Here is a 20,308-nt window from a genome sequence, read left to right as displayed (position 1 = left end):
GTGTTTAAATGCGAAGGAAACAAGCAGGAAGATAGACTCGTCAGGCTGTTAATTTTGTGGTAACAACCCACGTTCATAGCTGTCTTTCTGCTGAGACTCCGTCGGCCTGTCTCCTCATCCTTGTGTGGCGTGCCGACACGACTTACGTGACACGCGATGTGTCAGACCCTGTGGACACTGTCCCGCCCTCCTGTTCACACTGCCCCACGAAAGCAGCCGACTGTTTAAACTTCTGATACGTTCTAATTACAAAGCAAAAAATCTAAACTGCTGTCCACATCCCGGAACTCAGCCCCGTCCAGCGGTGGGGATCGCGCTGTCTCCCTGAGGAAGATGCCCGTGGCACCGGTCGGACGGAACAGCCTATCGTACCTGAGAGTTGCCTCGTCCTGGGTGGCGTCTCTGAACATCAGCGATGAGCATGTTCCGAGGGAGAGACGGGAACACGTCACGGTCCTTTGAGGATGAGATTTCAGGTCTCTCCGGCGGGCACAGGTCACGAAGAGGGTGGAAAACATCACATCGAGGTTTGGGGACGGCTCTTGGTGTGAGGACCACAGGCGTGCACCTCCCTCCCCTCTCTGCGCAGCCCGGTGACACACCCTCGGCCGCCGTCCCCCGCCCACTGCCCGCCCTCAAGCAGACGTGGAGAAAGCCGCTCACCGAAGGGCTGTGCGGCCAGTTGTGCTTTCATCAGAACGAGCCGGGAAGGACATCAGGGGGCGACTGGATTTGCGTTCGTCCAGTCCTTGTTTCAAAAAACCACCGGACCTTTGGGCTTGTGGACGGCCCTTCCCCGTGGGCAGAGACGGCGTGCAGGAAACAGCAGCGGACACAGCGCCCCTCGTTTCCCCTGTGGTGGGTCACTCGGTAAGACGGTTCTAGTGATGCAACTGCCCCTTGACCTGCCTTTCAGAAGACCTCTTCCTGCCTCACGCGACCAGAGTCTGTGTCAGCCGTGCTGGGAGAGGAGCAGAGGGAGAACTTCAGCAGAGGCTGCAGACCGCTGCGTGTGGTCAGTGGGTGCAGCTGTGTATCTACGAATAGATAGATGTCTCTTTCAGCAGATGCTCACGTGAGGTTCAGTTCAGTGACCGGCGACCGCGGCCAGGCACGCATCCTCACCACGAATGTCAGAGCGGTAATGAAAGGAAGACGCTCCTGAGACACAGCGACATCCCCAAGGGCGTGCCAGCCATGCCCGGCCACAGGCTGCCCCGCGGAGCTTGGCATGAACTGTGGCTTCAGTGGACGCAAGACCATGTTCCTGGTCAGCGTAACCGACAAAGAAACACACACGCTGCCCGGGCAGTGGCGGTTCTGCGCGGGTGAACACGGGCCGGGAGAGCCTTTTCCGCGGGAAAACGGGCGTCTCGGTCAGCGGGAGGGGCGGGAACGCAGGCTGGGCCCCGGGTGAGTCGGGGAAGGGCAGGCGTCTCGAGACCCTGGTGACAAAGATAAATAAAAAGAAACGTGTTGGACAGGAAAGCAAATAGACAGTTACTGGACTCCGGGGAGCGATCCACCTACAGATTCTCCTTCTTAACAGACTGAACGGTGACAGGGACCCCAGGGGACACCAGGCCCTGTGCCGTGTCACCTGCCCCTTCGGTGTATACGCTGTTTGTGTTCTCGTCTGGTTTTATTTACGAGCGCGGTGACTCCGGGCAGGGAAGAGCGCCCGTCTCTGACGATCGGTCTGTCTGCTCACGTGTCTGTCTCCCCGCAGCCCCTTACTGCAGCCTGACCCAGCCCCTGCGGAACGGCGGCATCGTGAACAGGACCACGGGGACGCTGGGGAGCCGGGTGCACTACTTCTGCAAGCCCGGGTACCGCCTGGTCGGGCGCAGCAATGCCACCTGCAGACGGAACCCCGTGGGCATGTTCCAGTGGGACTCGCCGCCCCCCCTGTGCCAGGGTAAGAGAGCGCCTGCCTTCCTCCTCACACTCGAGTGCGGTTTCTGCTCCTTGTTTCTATCACACTCCGAACCTGGCTGACGCAGGGTCTGCGGAGAAAAAGGAGACATGGGACGTGGGCTTATTATAAAAGTGCAGATTCAGCGATCCACCGACCGGGCAGACAGTTCTGACGTTTATACGAGGCAGGATGTAGCTGGGCAGCCGGACTCAGAGGATGGCAGAGCGGTCACTGGTGCTGGGTAGGCAGAGCGGTCACCCGGTGCTGGGTAGGCAGAGCGGTCACTGGTGCTGGGTAGGCAGAGCGGTCACCCGGTGCTGGGTAGGCAGAGCGGTCACCCGGTGCTGGTGGAGTTAGTCCGTGCTTTTCCTTGTATTTCATTTCGAAGTTAAAAAAAAAAATGTGTTCTCTAGTTTAGATTCAAAATCATTTTTTTTTTGGACAGTTGTCTTAGTTTAAAAAAATCAATTACCAAAACTCATTTTCCTTATTTTAGATTAAAAAACTCATTCTTTGAGCCACAGGCTGTATTATTTCATTTCCTCTTAGTCCTTTAAATCTAGGACTTGTTAAAGTTGATTTCAATATTTTATGCCTTTTTCTTTTCTTTTTTTTTTTTTTTTTCCTTTGGTATTTTATCTGTCATAGGCATAAAAATCAGATTTTCAGAGACGGCGTTTTAATTTTTAATTGAAGTCTTTGAACTCATGCAATTTTGATAGTTTTGTCTTATTGAGATTTATATTCGTGATGAAATAGATGGGCCTCTGAAAGCTAATTATGATTTATAAATGGAGGCCCGTCTTGGCTGGCTCTCTTCTCTTCTTTCCTGAGATACTGGGTTTTCTGGGAAGGAGGCTGTGGGGACATTTGTCACACTTAGAGGCTGCGTCCGGAGCCGTCTCCCCCCACCCGCAGAGCGGACGCCCTCCCTCCCAAAGTCTCTTCCCTGTGAGAGAAACAGGAAGGTCCAGTAAGCTTGTGTCAATGAGGAACGGTGTCTCCTTTTTTGTGTTTTCTTTAAAACAAACGTTTGTTTTTTCAAAAGAAAAAAACGCTTTCCATTCTCTTTCTGTGTTCTGTGACACTCTGTGACTCAGAACCGATTGCTCAGAGAGCATCCCCCTGGGCTGGGCTGTGTGTCCTCAGCACCAAGGACAGATGGCCAGGGACAAACGAGTGACGTGAACAGTGCGCTGCGGAGGCGAGGGGCGGAGCGCAGGATGGGCGGGCAGGCAGGGAACCGTGGCCCCGGGTGGGGTGGGGGGCTCGCGGGGTGGAAGCCCCAGGAGAGACTGGAAGAGACCCCCCCACCAGGAGGCCTGTGACGAGGGACAGCTAGGCAGAGGCCGGTCCATCCTCCGGGAAGGCAGGGGTTGAAGTCGTGTAGCCAACGGAGAGGCGGCATTCCAAGCAATACTTGAGAAGACATAAGAGGGCGCCTGGCCTTGCTGAGAAGCTCTGACCTCCGCCTTCCTCCCTGCTCCTCCCCAGCAGCTGGAGGAGGCTGCGTGGAATGACCGAGAAGGAGAGAGAGTGCACACAGCCTCTCCTGAGATCTCTGTGGGTTGTTGGTTTCTTTCCAAAGGGTCAGAGGCCCTGAGACGCTCTCTGCTTCACAGTGAACGCAGCCCGCAGCCACGCGCGTGGTGTGGACGGGGCGGTTAGGATCCCACAGCACACTGTGGGCGGACAATCTGGACATGCTCCTTATAATGTTTCCTCTTGGACACGCGTGACCCGGGCGATTGTGTTCTCCAATGATGGGATCTCTCAGGGGCCCCATCTTTCCACAACAGATCCCCAGTTCCGCACTTTCCGTTAGCTGTTCTGATGGCCGAGGGTGGGGGGGGGGAGGGGGGGCGATTGGGTCTTCCTCTTCCTTCATAGCCTGTGACTTGTAAAACCAGGAGCGTCCTCAAACAGTGTCGGTTTAATTTACGGGTTCTTAGCTATTTGAAATGGAGGCACAGAGAGCGGAGTGTCTTATTCATAATCATAACAGTGTGGGTCTAGAACCCGGACTTCCTGCCTCCCTCTTCTGTGTCCAACTCAAACTCTTTCTTAACAGAAGAAATCCCACTTACCTCCCCAGCGCCGATTCCGGAAGCGCTTTATAGTTAAGTTCTCACCGCCGTTGAGTGTGGGTGAGTTCCTTTAGTCCTGTCGTGGGCATTCACAACTTGTATAGAATGGCATTTAGTTACAATCACATACAAAATATTTTCATCCCCTACAAAACTGGACTGTGGAACAATAAAAATGTGGTAGACAAGAGGCATTTAAAAACAAAACAAAACACAAAAACCTGTCTGAATTGTGTGGTACAATTCCATAAGCGTTTCTATCACTTTAAAGCAGAGTAAGGATAATGGCTTCCGTGGAATCTGCACCCGTGTTGGCTGTTTGCACCCCACAAGCCTTGTCAGCGTGGATGTGACGGAAGTGGTTGCTGTTGTGTTCCAGGGACATGGGATGTTTGGTGTCATGGCTCGCTTTCCTCTGGTCACGCGCAGAATGCAGAGCTGTCCCGTCACGTGGACACCCCCCTGACAGGGAGAGAGCCACTGTGTGGTCAGCAAGGGGCCGGTGGGACTCCAGTCCCCCTCCTTGACCTGGGCGTGCACTTTGTGTCTCCCTGAAGGGCTGGTCTCCTGTCCGCTCCTGAATGTGCTGAGCGTGTGTGTGTGTGTGTGTGTGTGTGTGTGTGTGCATGTGTATGTGTGTGTGCACATGTGTGTGCATGTGTGCGTGTGTGTGTGCATGTGTGTGTGCATGTGTATGTGTGTGTGCACATGTGTGTGCATGTGTGCGTGTGTGTGTGTGTGTGTGCATGTGTGTGTGTGCGTGTGTGTGTGTGCGTGTGTGTGCTGGGCTGTGAGGAAATGAGGAAAGAGCCTGGTTTTGATGCTTTGCGGCGGCATCTAAGTGCACACACCACACACTATTCCCACTCGAGTCACACGGAAGTCTCTCGAGATGTTACTATTTTCTTTGGAGAATGAGAGGTGCTGAGGGTCACGCTTACAGGGCAGAAGGTGCCTCTGGAGCAGGGGTCCTCAAACTTTTTACACAGGGAGCCAGTTAACTGTCCCTCAGACTGTTGGAGGGCCGACCTATAAAAAAAAACTATGAACAAATCCCTTTGCACACTGCACATATCTTATTAAAGTAAAAAAAAAAAAAAAAACGGGAACAAATACAATATTTAAAATAAAGAACAAGTAAATTTAAATCAGCAAACTGGCCAGTATTTCAATGGGAACTATGGGCCTGCTTTTGGCTAATGAGATGGTCAATGTCCGGTTCCGTATTTGTCACTGCTAGATGTAACAAGTGATGTGACGTGCTTCCGGAGCCGTGAGGCGTGCATCCCACGTCACCAGAAGTAGTACTGTACAATAGCGACGCCACGCTTTGCGGTGGTCTCACTGACCACCAATGAAAGAGGTGCCCCTTCTGGAATGCGGCGGGGGCCGGATAAATGGCCTCAGGGGGCCACATGTGGCCCGCGGGCTGTAGTTTGGGGACCCCTGCTCTGGAGCCTGCAGACTTCAGACACTGCAGGTGCCCTCGGCTGGGGATGGGGGGCATCCCCATGAACCCATGGGGACTTGAAAATACCCTAAGTGGAAAGTGCATCTATTTATTTATTTATTTATTTATTTATTTATTTATTTATTTTACAGAGACAGAGAGAGAGTCAGAGAGAGGAATAGATGGGGACAGACAGACAGGAACAGAGAGATGAGAAGCATCAATCATTAGTTTTTCATTGCGACACCTTAGTTGTTCACTGATTGCTTTCTCATATGTGCCTTGACCACGGGCCTTCAGCAGACCCAGTAACCCCTTGCTCGAGCCAGCGACCTTGGGTCCAAGCTGGTGAGCTTTGCTCAAACCAGATGAGCCTGCGCTCAAGCTGGCGACCTCAGGGTCTCAAACCTGGGTCCTCCGCATCCCAGTCCGATGCTCTATTCACTGTGCCACTGCCTGGTCAGGCTGGAAGTGCATTTGACACACCCACCCTACCCAATGTCACACTTAGTCTCATCGACCTTAAATGTGCTCACAGCACTTACATTAGCCTCCAGTTGGGCAAAACTATCGAACAAAGGCTTATTTTGTAATAACAGAGTGTTGACTATCTCGTGTGATTTATTATGCTTATTGCTTTTACACCATTGTCAAGTCAAAAAATCGTAAGTTGAACCATTGTAAGCCAGGGACTATTTATATCCCAAAAACTGAGTAAATATAGGTTCTCTGTTTATGGAGAGAATGTGCTCTAGAATTTACTTAATGACATATCTGTGTTCTGTACAACTTTAAATTGCGGCAAAGTGATGTTAGTCATGTGTGTGCTCGAGGATTAGTGTTACAGTTAGTTATTGAAAATGCAAGGGTGCGCCCTGGCCGGTTGGCTCAGCGGTAGAGCGTCGGCCTAGCGTGCGGAGGACCCAGGTTCGATTCCCGGCCAGGGCACACAGGAGAAGCGCCCATTTGCTTCTCCACCCCTCCGCCGCGCTTTCCTCTCTGTCTCTCTCTTCCCCTCCCGCAGCCAAGGCTCCATTGGAGCAAGGATGGCCCGGGCGCTGGGGATGGCTCCTTGGCCTCTGCCCCAGGCGCTAGAGTGGCTCTGGTCGCAACATGGCGACGCCCAGGATGGGCAGAGCATCGCCCCCTGGTGGGCAGAGCGTCGCCCCTGGTGGGCGTACCGGGTGGATCCTGGTCGGGCGCATGCGGGAGTCTGTCTGACTGTCTCTCCCTGTTTCCAGCTTCAGAAAAATGAAAAGAAAAAAAAAAAAGAAAAAAAAAAAAAAAAGAAAATGCAAGGGTGAGGAAGATACAACTCTCTGATCTGCAATTCAAGCTTCTCTCAGAACTGGAAACAGTCCCGACTCTTAGAGCTCTGACGGCTCCGGGGGGGGGGGGGGGATCTATTTCTGAATCAGTAATTACAAGTCAGTTTGGTATTGATAAGTCAGTATGGTATTGATAAGCCAGTATGGTATTGATAAGTCAGTATGGTATTGATAAGTCAGTATGGTATTGATGATCAGTCAGTATGGTATTGATAAGCCAGTATGGTATTGATAAGTCAGTATAGTATTGGTGCGGAGAGAGACACACAGGGGGAAATGGAGCGGAAGGCGGGACGTCTCCCGGGTCGGAGCTCCAGGCTGGAGTCAGGAGGGAAGGGAGGGGTGTCGGGGGCTGGAACCCAGTCAGGGGTCAATCGTAGAAGACCTTGAGGCAAGGTTATAGTTTTCACATCTTTTCCTACTGTGATGTCACCTATTAAAGAGCAAACAGGCCTGACCAGGCAGTGGCACAGTGGACAGAGCGTCAAACTGAGACGCAGAGGACCCAGGTTTGAAACCCCAAGGTCGCCAGCTTGAGTGTGGCTCATCTGGTTGGAGCAAAGCTCACCATCTTGGACCCAAGGTCACTGGCTTGAGCAAGGGGTCACTGGGTCGGCTGTAGCCCCACGGCCAAGGCACATATGAGAAAGCAATGAATGAACAACTAAGGTGCTGCAAAAAAGAACTGATGCTTCTCATCTCTCTCCCTTCCTGTCTGTCTGTCCCCATCTGTCCATCTCTCTGTCTCTGTCACCTTAAAAAAAAGAGCAAACAAGACACAATCTTACCTGCATGTTAGAAAGGTTGGTCTTTGGACAGCGTGGATGGCTGGACATGTTAGGGTGCTCAGGCAGCCACAGAAATGTGTGTTGTAGCAATGACGACCTGCATAAATACAGTGCAAATCATTTTATAAGAAAACATGTTGAAGCTTTTGAGGAAAGAGAACCAGCAGGCTTGTGAGAGCAGGTCAAAGGCTGGAAAGAGAGAATCAGGACAGACACCAGTTTCTGGTTTCACTCACAGAAATATGGGGAAAGTGAGAAAAATCAGGGTGAGTGGATGAGTTTTGACACGCTGCCTCTGGTGCATGTGGGAATCCCGTGTCCATGGCCCGGTGCTCAGAGAAGGGGGTGGTGACACAGTCACAGAGAAGGGAGTGGTGACACAGTCACAGAGAAGGGGTGGTGGTGACACAGTCACAGAGAAGGGGGTGGTGACACAGTCACAGAGAAGAGGTGGTGACACAGTCACAGAGAAGAGGGTGGTGACACAGTCACAGAGAAGGGGGTTGGTGACACAGTCACAGAGAAGAGGGTGGTGACACAGTCACAGAGAAGGAGGTGGTGACACAGTCACAGAAAGGGGTTGTGGTGACAGTCACAGAGAAGGGAGTGGTGACACAGTCACAGAGAAGAAAGTGGTTACACAGTCACAGAGAAGGGGGTTGGTGACACAGTCACAGAGATGGGAGTGGTGACAGTCATAAAGAAGGGGGTGGTGACACAGTCACAGAGAAGGGAGTGGTGACACAGTCACAGAGAAGGGGTGGTGGTGACACAGTCACAGAGAAGGGGGTGGTGACACAGTCACAGAGAAAGGGTGGTGGTGACACAGTCACAGAGAAGGGGTGGTGGTGACACAGTCACAGAGAAGGGAGTGGTGACACAGTCACAGAGAAAGGGTGGTGGTGACACAGTCACAGAGAAGGGGTGGTGGTGACACAGTCTCAAAGGGTGGTGGTGACACACAGAGAAGGGGTGGTGGTGACACAGTCACAGAGAAGGGGGTGGCGACACAGTCACAGAGAAAGGGTGGTGGTGACACAGTCACAGAGAAGGGGTGGTGGTGACACAGTCACAGAGAAGGGGTGGTGGTGACAGTCACAGAGAAGGGGGTGGTGACACAGTCACAGAGAAGGGGGTGGTGACACAGTCACAGAGAAGGGGTGGTGGTGACACAGTCACAGAAAAGGGAGTGGTGACACAGTCACAGAGAAGGGGTTGGTGACACAGTCACAGAGGAGGGGGTTGGTGACAAAGTCAAAGAGAAGGGAGTGGTGACACAGTCACAGAGATGGGGGTGGTGACACAGTCACAGAAAAGGGAGTGGTGACAGTCACAGAGAAGGGGTTGGTGACACAGTCACAGAGGAGGGGGTTGGTGACAAAGTCACAGAGAAGGGGGGGTGGTGACACAGTCACAGAAAAGGGGGTGGTGACACAGTCACAGAGAAGGGAGTGGTGACAGTCACAGAGAAGGGGGTGGTGACACAGTCACAGAGAAGGGGGGTGGTGACACAGTCACAGAGAAGGGGTGGTGACAGTCACAGAAAAGGGGGGTGGTGACAGTCACAGAGAACGGAGTGGTGACAGTCACAGAGAAGGGGGTGGTGACACAGTCACAGAGAAGGGAGTGGTGACAGTCACAGAGAAGGGGTTGGTGACACAGTCACTGAGAAAGAGGTGGTGACACAGTCACAGAGAAGGGGGGTGGTGACACAGTCACAGAGAAGGGGGGGTGGTGACAGTCACCGAGAAGGGGGTGGTGACAGTCACCGAGAAGGGAGTGGTGACACAATCACCGAGAAGGGGTGGTGGTGACACAGTCACAGAGAAGGGGTGATGACACAGTCACAGAAAAGGGAGTGGTGACACAGTCACAGAGAAGGGGTGGTGGTGACAGTCACAGAGAAGGGGTGGTGGTGACACAGTCACAGAGAAAGGGTGGTGGTGACACAGTCACAGAGAAGGGGGTGGTGACACAGTCACAGAGAAGGGGGTGGTGACACAGTCACAGAGAAGGGGTTGGTGACACAGTCACAGAGGAGGGGGTTGGTGACAAAGTCACAGAGAAGGGAGTGGTGACACAGTCACAGAGATGGGGGTTGTGACACAGTCACAGAAAAGGGAGTGGTGACAGTCACAGAGAAGGGGTTGGTGACACAGTCACAGAGGAGGGGGTTGGTGACAAAGTCACAGAGAAGGGGGGGTGGTGACACAGTCACAGAAAAGGGGGTGGTGACACAGTCACAGAGAAGGGGGGTGGTGACACAGTCACAGAGAAGGGAGTGGTGACAGTCACAGAGAAGGGGGTGGTGACACAGTCACAGAGAAAGGGGGTGGTGACACAGTCACAGAGAAGGGGTGGTGACAGTCACAGAAAAGGGGGGTGGTGACACAGTCACAGAGAACGGAGTGGTGACAGTCACAGAGAAGGGGGTGGTGACACAGTCACAGAGAAGGGAGTGGTGACAGTCACAGAGAAGGGGTTGGTGACACAGTCACAGAGAAGGGGTGGTGACAGTCACAGAAAAGGGGGGTGGTGACACAGTCACAGAGAAGGGGTGGTGGTGACACACAGAGAAGGGGGTGGTGACACAGTCACAGAGAAGGGAGTGGTGACAGTCACAGAGAAGGGGTTGGTGACACAGTCACAGAGAAGGGGTGGTGACACAGTCACAGAAAAGGGGGGTGGTGACACAGTCACAGAGAAGGGGTGGTGGTGACACACAGAGAAGGGGGTGGTGACACAGTCACAGAGAAGGGAGTGGTGACAGTTACAGAGAAGGGGTTGGTGACACAGTCACAGAGAAGGGGTGGTGACACAGTCACAGAGAAGGGGTGGTGACACAGTCACAGAAAAGGGGGGTGGTGACACAGTCACAGAGAAGGGGTGGTGACACAGTCACAGAGAAGGGGGTTGGTGACACAGTCACAGGGACGGGTGGTGACACAATCACAGAGAAAGGGGTGGTGACACAGTCACAGAGAAGGGGTGGTGACACAGTCACAGAGAAGGGGGTGGTGACACAGTCACAGAGAAGGGGTGGTGATGACACAGTCACAGAGAAGGGGGTGGTGACACAGTCACAGAGAAGGGGGTGGTGGTGACACAGTCACAGAGAAGGGGTGGTGACACAGTCACAGAGAAGGGAGTGGTGACACAGTCACAGAGAAGGGGGTGGTGACACAGTCACAGAGAAGGGGGTGGTGACACAGTCACAGAGAAGGGGTGGTGGTGACAGTCACAGAGAAGGGGTGGTGGTGACAGTCACAGAGAAAGGGTGGTGGTGACACAGTCACAGAGAAAGGGTGGTGGTGACACAGTCACAGAGAAGGGGGTGGTGACACAGTCACAGAGAAGGGGTGATGGTGACACAGTCACAGAGAAGGGGTGATGGTGATACAGTCACAGAAAAGGGAGTGGTGACACAGTCACAGAGAAGGGGCTGGTGACACAGTCACAAAGGAGGGAGTTGGTGACAAAGTCACAGAGAAGGGAGTGGTGACACAGTCACAGTGATGGGGGTGGTGACACAGTCACAGAGATGGGGGTGGTGACACAGTCACAGAAAAGGGAGTGGTGACACAGTCACAGAGAAGGGGTTGGTGACACAGTCACAGAGGAGGGGGTTGGTGACAAAGTCACAGAGAAGGGAGGGTGGTGACACAGTCACAGAAAAGGGGGTGGTGACACAGTCACAGAGAAGGGGGGTGGTGACACAGTCACAGAGAAGGGAGTGGTGACAGTCACAGAGAAGGGGGTGGTGACACAGTCACAGAGAAGGGTGGTGACACAGTCACAGAGAAGGGGTGGTGGTGACACAGTCACAGAGAAGGGGGGTGGTGACAGTCACAGAAGGGGGTGGTGACACAGTCACAGAGAAGGGGGTGGTGACACAGTCACAGAGAAGGGGTGGTGGTGACACAGTCACAGAAGGGGGTGGTGACACAGTCACAGAGAAGGGGTGGTGGTGACACAGTCACAGAAAAGGGGGGTGGTGACACAGTCACAGAGAAGGGAGTGGTGACAGTCACAGAGAAGGGGGTGGTGACACAGTCACAGAGAAGGGAGTGGTGACAGTCACAGAGAAGGGGTTGGTGACACAGTCACAGAGAAGGGGTGGTGACACAGTCACAGAAAAGGGGGGGTGGTGACACAGTCACAGAGAAGGGGTGGTGACACAGTCACAGAGAAGGGGTGGTGACACAGTCACAGAAAAGGGGGGTGGTGACACAGTCACAGAGAAGGGGTGGTGGTGACACACAGAGAAGGGGGTGGTGACACAGTCACAGAGAAGGGAGTGGTGACAGTCACAGAGAAAGGGTTGGTGACACAGTCACAGAGAAGGGGTGGTGACACAGTCACAGAAAAGGGGGGTGGTGACACAGTCACAGAGAAGGGGTGGTGACACAGTCACAGAGAAGGGAGGTGGTGACACAGTCACAGAGAAGGGTGGTGACACAGTCACAGAGAAGGGGGTGGTGACACAGTCACAGAGAAGGGGGGTGGTGACACAGTCACAGAGAAGGGGTGGTGGTGACACACAGAGAAGGGGGTGGTGACACAGTCACAGAGAAGGGAGTGGTGACAGTTACAGAGAAGGTGTTGGTGACACAGTCACAGAGAAGGGGTGGTGACACAGTCACAGAAAAGGGGGGTGGTGACACAGTCACAGAGAAGGGGTGGTGACACAGTCACAGGGACGGGTGGTGACACAGTCACAGAGAAAGGGGTGGTGACAGTCACAGGGAAGGGTGGTGACACAGTCACTGAGAAAGAGGTGGTGACACAGTCACAGAGAAGGGGTGGTGGTGACACAGTCACAGAGAAGGGGGTGGTGACACAGTCACAGAGAAGGGGGGTGGTGACACAGTCACAGAGAAGGGGGGGTGGTGACAGTCACCGAGAAGGGGGTGGTGACAGTCACCAAGAAGGGAGTGGTAACACAATCACCGAGAAGGGGTGGTGGTGACACAGTCACAGAGAAGGGGTGGTGACACAGTCACAGAGAAGGGAGGTGGTGACACAGTCACAGAGAAGGGGGTGGTGACACAGTCACAGAGCAGGGATGGTGGTGACACAGTCGCAGAGAAGGGGTCGTGACAGTCATAGAGAAGGAGGGGAAAGGTGACCTGGTCAGGAAGAGGCTGTGGTTTAAATTAGTCCAAGAGGCTGAGCACATCACTGTTTGTTTTTCCTGAGAGGAGCTTTTACATTGTAGGTTCTGTAAGGACCAAATCAAATAAATAAAATTGTAATTTAAAAAAAATTGCTAGGACTGCAATAAGTTCCAAACAAAGTAGTTCTCCCACAAAATGGTGCAGTGAGATGTGTGACACATTGATCCCACTGGATCAGATCAGCAGGAGCCTGCCGTCGGCCCCGTGGAAGGCCTTTGAGGTCGTTGGGAGTTTAGGTGCAGATACAAAGGGCACCATTTTAAGACTTTTACCAAACTCAGAGGTTGCCAGACTTATTTTAGACATTTTTATTTAAAAATAGGGGTTCCAAACACTGAAAATAGGTTAAATAAATACATATCAAATAGAAAAACAGCTCTGTGGCACCGGAGCCCAATTAATATCTATTTGACATATTTCTGTATTTAACATAGTTAATATTTCAACTTACTATATAATATCTCAACAATTCTCCCTGAGTTAATACAACTATAATTTTTCTCAATAATTTGAACAATACTCCTTTTCATCTTACAGGAAAAAATACCTAGAATCTATACATTTTCTAACTGAATCAGGTTTCTTCTTCTTTTCAAAGTGGTCTAGAATAATATTTTGGAATATTTCCTAAGCACGTGTCCCTCAGCTTTGCACACGGGAGCAAGGTCGGACCCTGGAGTGTGGAGGTCCTTGGCTCTGGGACCCCCTGCTGACCACATACCCCATCTGCTCCGTGCCCCCGGGACGCCCAGGGACACACCTGTCCCTCAGAGCAGGTGCTGTCTGACTTGAGTGGGAAGAGGAATCCATCGATGTCCACCGTTGTGAGATGCACCTGAGGGTGACCCTTTCCCTTTAGAAGTGATGGGTCCCGTGTCAGAATGTGATTCTCCCCTCAGCTCCGTGTACTTCTCTGCCAGTCGCCTCTCATGGCGGAATTTTGAGGGGAAAAAGAGCAGTCCCCCGAGGGTAGGGGAGCACCAGGCGCCCCACGTCTGCTCCGGCCACGAGACACGGGCGTTTTGTTGTCCAGGATGAAGGAACAACCTGGAACCAAGGTCCAGCTGTGACGTTATAGCCCATTCTTCCTGTTCGGTGTGGAGGAGGGTCGAGGGGCAGAGACCCCGCTCTCACCCGGGGCTGGTGGTTTAGACATGGCCACCCGCCCCACTCCCCAGAACGACCAGTTTCCCGAGGTGACGGGTGGTTTTCTGAGCGGCATCTAGGAAAGTCTGAAGGGGATGACCCAGCAGAAGGGACTGCAGGTGGTCACCTGTGCGAGTGTAGAGAGGGGACCGGCAAGCCAGGTGTCACTGGTCTCGGAGAACTCCAGGCTGTTTGCCTCGCTCTGCTTGAGCTGCTCATATCACTTCTCTCTGAGGACCTGTCTGGGTGTGCACGTCCCCCGATAGAAACCCGGCCTGTCTTCCATCCCTCTGACTCCATCCAGGACCTGTCTGGGTGTGCACGTCCCCATAGAAACCCGGCCTGTCTTCCATCCCTCTGACTCCATCCAGGACCTGTCTGGGTGTGCACATCCCCTGCGGAGCCCTGTGGTCCGCTCCACGTGGGAAGCTGACAGTTTGGGAATGCCCGTTCCTGGCAGAAGGGTCTGCCCGTGGGCGTGCGGAACCCCCAGGGGCTCACAGTTACAGCACAGCGGGGAGAGGAGGCAGGAAAGTCAGAGAAGGGGTGTTGAGTGCTGGAGCCCGGCTGTGACATGGGATGGGATACAGAACCAGAGACGGAGCGTCTCAGAGAGGACCCGCGATGCGCCCCGAGGCTGGAGGGCCGCGTGGAAAGTTCACGTGGGTGTGACACTGTGCACCGGGCAGACATGCGTCATCGTTCCACACGCTGTGTCCTCTGCCTCGCGTGGCGGGCGTTGTCAGTACCTGGATATCATCGACTTCCCGCTGGCCTTCCACGGTTCCATCCCCGGGTATGGCTGTCCTGCCCCCCTCGGTCCCCCAGGGCCCGCCGGAGTGGACTTCTCTGCACTGGCTGCCTCGTGGGTCCAGCGTGGCATTGGGTTTCTTCTGAAACCTGAGACCCAGGGTTTCTCCACTTTCAACGTCCACAAGTCGTCGGGGACCCTGCACAGGAAGCTCACCAGCGTCTGAGGCAGCCTGTCCCCCGAGTCCAGGAACTGAAGCTCACAAGCCCCCAGTGCACTTGGAGCAGATATGCACAGGCGTGTGTTAAAACCCCCCACAAATCCCTGTTCCTAAAGGCAGAGATTGTGTCTTCATATCCTGCACACCGTGTGGACCGAAACAGGCACCAGTACGAACTTATGAACTAATAACTGTGGGTCTGCTATCTCCCCGATCACTTTCTTAATAAGATTTCCTGCACACGGTGTCGTTGGGAAGGAGCACATCTTGCAATGAGGCCACGGGCCGTGTTATCTTCGACTCCCAGCAGCAGTCATAACAGCGTCACAGACCAGGAGCTTGTGCAGTCAGAGCGTCCCGGGCGGGGCGAGACCACAGAGCCGGGAGCGTGGGGGTGTGACACGGGACAGTGTGAAAACCGGGGCATCCTGACTGGCACTTGGTGTCCTGGGCTGCCTTGTGCCCCTTGCTTGAAATGCGTAGGAGTGCTGACCCCCCAGGCCCGGGGACAGTCTGGGGACAAGGCCCACAGGGGCGACCAGGTTGCCGCGAGGGTTTGACGGCTCTGCTCCACTGTGACGCTGTCCTGATGGGACGAGGTCGGCAGGACACGTGGGGAAGACCAGGAGAAGACACGGACAGGACAGGTGGCTTCTACGAGCCGAGCAGGGAAGCCAGGAGCAGATCCCTCCTGCCGGCCCTCAGAGGGAACCCACCTTGCCGACAACGGGGTCTCGGAATGTGGGGACCCAGCAGTGTGAGGCCAGAGGCTCTGGGGTTCAGAGCCCGAGTGCCTGGCAGGGACACGGCAGACGTGTACACTGACCTGCGTGGCCACCTCTCCATGAAGCAGCCCACTCCTCCTCCTCCATGTCAGCACACCGAACACTGGTTCCGCCCGCTCTGCAAGTGTTCCCAGTGGCTGTCCTCTCAGCCACGGCCACGTGCCTGTCCCCACCTTCCCTGACCTGGCAGCACGCCCAGTGTGGGCCCCCCCAGCTCTGCAAGTGTTCCCAGTGGCTGTCCTCTCAGCCACGGCCACGTGCCTGTCCCCACCTTCCCTGACCTGGCAGCACGCCCAGTGTGGGCCCCCCCAGCTCTGCAAGTGTGTCCAGTGACTGTCCTCTCAGAAATGGCCACGTGCCTGTCCCCACCCTCCCTGACCTGGCAGCACGCCCAGTGTGGGCCCCCCCAGCTCTGCAAGTGTGTCCAGTGACTGTCCTCTCAGCCACAGCCACGTGCCTGTCCCCACCCTCCCTGACCTGGCAGTACGCCCAGTGTGGGCCCCCCCAGCTCTGCAAGTGTGTCCAGTGACTGTCCTCTCAGCCACGGCCACGTGCCTGTCCCCACCCTCCCTGACCTGGCAGTACGCCCAGTGTGGGCCCCCCCAGCTCTGCAAGTGTGTCCAGTGACTGTCCTCTCAGCCACGGCCACGTGCCTGTCCCCACCCTCCCTGACCTGGCAGTACGCCCAGTGTGGGCCCCCCCAGCTCTGCAAGTGTTCCCAGTGGCTGTCCTCTCAGCCACGGCCACGTGCCTGTCCCCACCCTCCCTGACCTGGCAGCACGCCCCCCCAGCTCTACAAGTGTGTCCAGTGACTGTCCTCTCAGCCACGGCCACGTGCCTGTCCCCACCCTCCCTGACCTGGCAGCATGCCCAGTGTGGGCCCCCCAGCTCTGCAAGTGTTCCCAGTGGCTGTCCTCTCAGCCACGGCCACGTGCCTGTCCCCACCTTCCCTGACCTGGCAGCACGCCCAGTGTGGGCCCCCCCAGCTCCAGAGGTCCCGCACCCCTGGGACTGGCCCCAGGTCCGTCCCCAAGCCCCCTCCACACTGTGGCCTGTGCAGGAAGCAGAGGGGACCCTCCTCTCTCTGACACTCAGCACCCTCACTCCCGAGTCTAGGTTTCTGTCGGGGGGTCTTGTTCGCGCACCGCGAGTTGTTTCTCTGCTGAAGGAGAAGCCACGTCAGACAAACCCGCTGATGACTTTGTGCAGGGAGTTTGTCTGTGAGCAGTCCGATGTCTGCTTGCGGATTCCACGTTTGGTCAAATCAATGGGGAACATCATTAAATTGGACTCCTCCACATAAAAGCTTAGACACGCCCCTTTCCTGCTACCTGTAACGGTTTGGACTTGCAGAGACGTAGACACAGGACGGTCGGTGTTGGCGGTGCGGACACAGCCAGGGGGGGGACCGGTCTCAGCTGCACACGTCTGTCCCTGAACCCTGTCCTGGCTGCACACGTCTGTCCCTGAACCCTGTCCTGGCTGCACACGTCTGTCCCTGAACCCTCTCCTGGCTGCACACGTCTGTCCCTGAACCCTCTCCTGGCTGCACACGTCTGTCCCTGAACCCTCTCCTGGCTGCACACGTCTGTCCCTGAACCCTCTCCTGGCTGCACACGTCTGTCCCTGAACCCTGTCCTGGCTGCACACGTCTGTCCCTGAACCCTGTCCTGGCTGCACACGTCTGTCCCTGAACCCTGTCCTGGCTGCACACGTCTGTCCCTGAACCCTCTCCTGGTTGCCCTGCTTATTTCCTGTAGAAAGAACTGACAGGAGCACGGGGCGTGGAAAGCGTCATTTTTTTTTTTTTTTGTATTTTTCTGAAGCTAGAAACTGGGAGAGACAGACAGACTCCCGCATGCGCCCAACCGGGATCCACCCGGCATGCCCACCAGGGGGCGATGCTCTGCCCCTAGGGGCTTCACTCTGTTGTGACCAGAGCCACTCTAGCACCTGGGGCAGAGGCCAAGGAGCCATCTCCAGCGTCCGGGCCATCTCTGCTCCAATGGAGCCTCGGCTGCGGGAGGGGAAGAGAGAGACAGAGAGGAAGGAGGGGAGGAGAGGTGGAGAAGCAGATGGGTGCTTCTCCTGTGTGCCCTGGCCGGGAATCGAACCTGGGACTTCTGCACGCCAGGCCGACGCTCTACCACTGAGCCAACCGGCCAGGGCCGAAAGCTTCATTTTGAGAGTAGTTTTCTGGGCTTGTCTCTGTGAATAGACCAGCAGAGTATCCACGGGCGTTTCACTGGCTGGAATGACTGTCTCTGAGTGTCACGTGGAGGGAGGGCATGGAGGGGCAGCAGGACCCTCCCACTGGTGTCAGGGTTCACTGTTCAGTCAGGGCTGACCACCTTCGGTACATTGGATGACCACATTGTAAACGTGTGACATGACGCGTGTGCCGTGAACTCCGTGTAGATGAGTTTGAACAGACTGCCTACGCTCAGGCTGTCTCACGCCCCTGCAGGTGTGTGCGGTGCCCTAGACACATGGCAGGGAGCCGGGACGTCCGTTCTCCAGGGGGTGGAGCCGCTCCCCTAGGGAACGGGCACAGCATCGCTCTATAAATATGTTCCTGAGATGAGTTATTGAGGCCCTGGCCGGTTGGCTCAGTGGTAGAGCGTTGTCCCAGCGTGTGGAAGTCCCAGGTTTGATTCCTGATCAGGGCACACAGAAGAAGCGCCCATCTGCTTCTCCATTCATCCCCCTTTCATTTCTCTCTCTCTCTTTCACTCTCTCACTCTCTCTCACTTCCCCCACTTCTCCTCCTGCAGCCATGGCTTGACTGGAACAAGTCCCTCCCCCCCGCCAGGTGCTGAGGGTGGCTCCATGGTCTCTGTCCCAGGGCACTAAAAAATAGCTCAGTTGCTGAGCAACGGAACAATACCACAGATGGGCAGAGCATTGCCCCCTAGTGGGCTGCTGACCGCTTCCTAAGTGAACCTTTGGGAAAATTATTTAGCATGTCTGAACATGAACACCCCCACTTAATTAAAATTAAAATATTGACTCCACATGTTGGAATGAGGATGCAATGAGGTGATTTATGTAATTGCAGTGCAGAGACAAAGGAGGAAAAAAACTGTAAACTTAGAGAATATGATAAATAGTCCTTGCATAGTGATAGTAAGACATTAATGCACTTATTGAATTAATATAACATTACTACCTTGTGGTATACTATTGATCAAAGAAGGACTAACATCATTACATTTCTATTAATATACTGAGAAGAATGGTTGAACTAATTTTTTTATTCAAACTCCTCCAGAAATTAGGACCAAGGAGCAGGAGCAAGCCACGGTTAGTCTGGGGTCAGCGCCCCCGGGGCCACTTTGCAACAGCCTGAGTTGATTCATTTTCTCTGCACACGGACTGGGAACATGACCCAAAACTGAACTCTCATTTTTGTTTTCATTTTTACTGATTCATTATATCTGTGTCTCCCCATTCTGCCTCTGACCACATCTGGGGTTTCCGTGGAGCCATTCATTCGAATACCTTCGAACATGATTCTTCATTAAAGCTTGGTGTTCAGTGTCCAGGTGCTTCATGCCGTGACCTCTGGTAGTGGGGACGCTTGTGGAAATGAGGCGTCAGCGCCCGGAGAATTGCATGCAGTGGCCGGAAGCGGAACCCTCGGGGGAAAAGGGTCCGGTGTCCGCGATCCCGGCCACCCTCGCTCTGCCTGTCGGCGGCAATGTGAGTGGCCGGCCTCCAGGAGCGTGCTTGGAAAGTCCGCATGTGAAGATTAAGCCTGTGTTAAGTTGCTCATTGGTTGGTGTCCAGGGCCCACCTTGTTCGTCTCGGGCACTAGTGTGTCTGCAGCAGGTGTGGGATGCCCTCGGAAACGGTGGCCACGCTGCCTCCACGCCTCTCCTCCTGTGAGGAGCCCTCAGACTCCAGTTTCATATGTTTACTAGTGTTCTGCTCTCTCCGAGGAGTGTGGTTTCTCAGATGTGTTAGTACTTCTCCTTTGTGAGTGTCTTCTACTTCACTCCGAGTGTTTCTGTCATAATTGGAGAAAAATTTAATGGGATATCTGGTAGGCATATTTTTCTCCCTCCCTCTCTCTCCTTCTCCCCCTCTCCCCATATGTGTGTGTGTGTGTGTGTGTGTGTGTGTGTGTGTGTGTGTGTCTATATTTTTTACTTTTACTGTTTAATAGCAGACCGATCATTCGCTTGGTTTAGGAGCTAAAGAATCCTCAGTCTGTGCCTCTCTAGATTTTCTAGCTCCACTCACATCCACTTACTTACTGTTTCTATTAGATACAAGGTTAGTGTGACTCACATCCACTTACTTACTGTTTCTATTAAATACAAGGTTAGTGTGACTCACGTCCACTTACTTACTGTTTCTATTAGATACAAGGTGAGTGTGACTCACGTCCACTTACTTACTGTTTCTATTAGATACAAGGTGAGTGTGACTCACGTCCACTTACTTACTGTTTCTATTAGATACAAGGTGAGTGTGACTCACGTCCACTTACTTACTGTTTCTATTAGATACAAGGTGAGTGTGACTCACGTCCACTTACTTACTGTTTCTATTAGATACAAGGTGAGTGTGACTCACGTCCACTTACTTACTGTTTCTATTAGATACAAGGTGAGTGTGACTCACGTCCACTTACTTACTGTTTCTATTAGATA

General features: G+C 54.0%; 1 protein-coding gene across 1 annotated transcript in view; it reads left to right on the top strand.

Moving 5' to 3' along the window:
• The window catches only part of CSMD1 (CUB and Sushi multiple domains 1), a 1,728,861-nt gene that overhangs the window by 1,593,943 nt on the left and 114,610 nt on the right, over positions 1-20,308 (top strand). Inside the window, exon 49 of the mRNA XM_066382147.1 lies at positions 1,730-1,918. Within this exon, the coding sequence (XP_066238244.1) occupies positions 1,730-1,918 (189 nt within the window). The remainder of the gene's footprint in view (positions 1-1,729; positions 1,919-20,308) is intronic.

Source organism: Saccopteryx leptura, chromosome 4, assembly GCF_036850995.1.
Source record: "Saccopteryx leptura isolate mSacLep1 chromosome 4, mSacLep1_pri_phased_curated, whole genome shotgun sequence".
Classification (NCBI taxonomy): Eukaryota; Metazoa; Chordata; class Mammalia; order Chiroptera; family Emballonuridae; genus Saccopteryx; species Saccopteryx leptura.
Note: the sequence above shows the minus strand (reverse complement) of the source record. Positions and strands in the feature narration are given on the sequence as shown.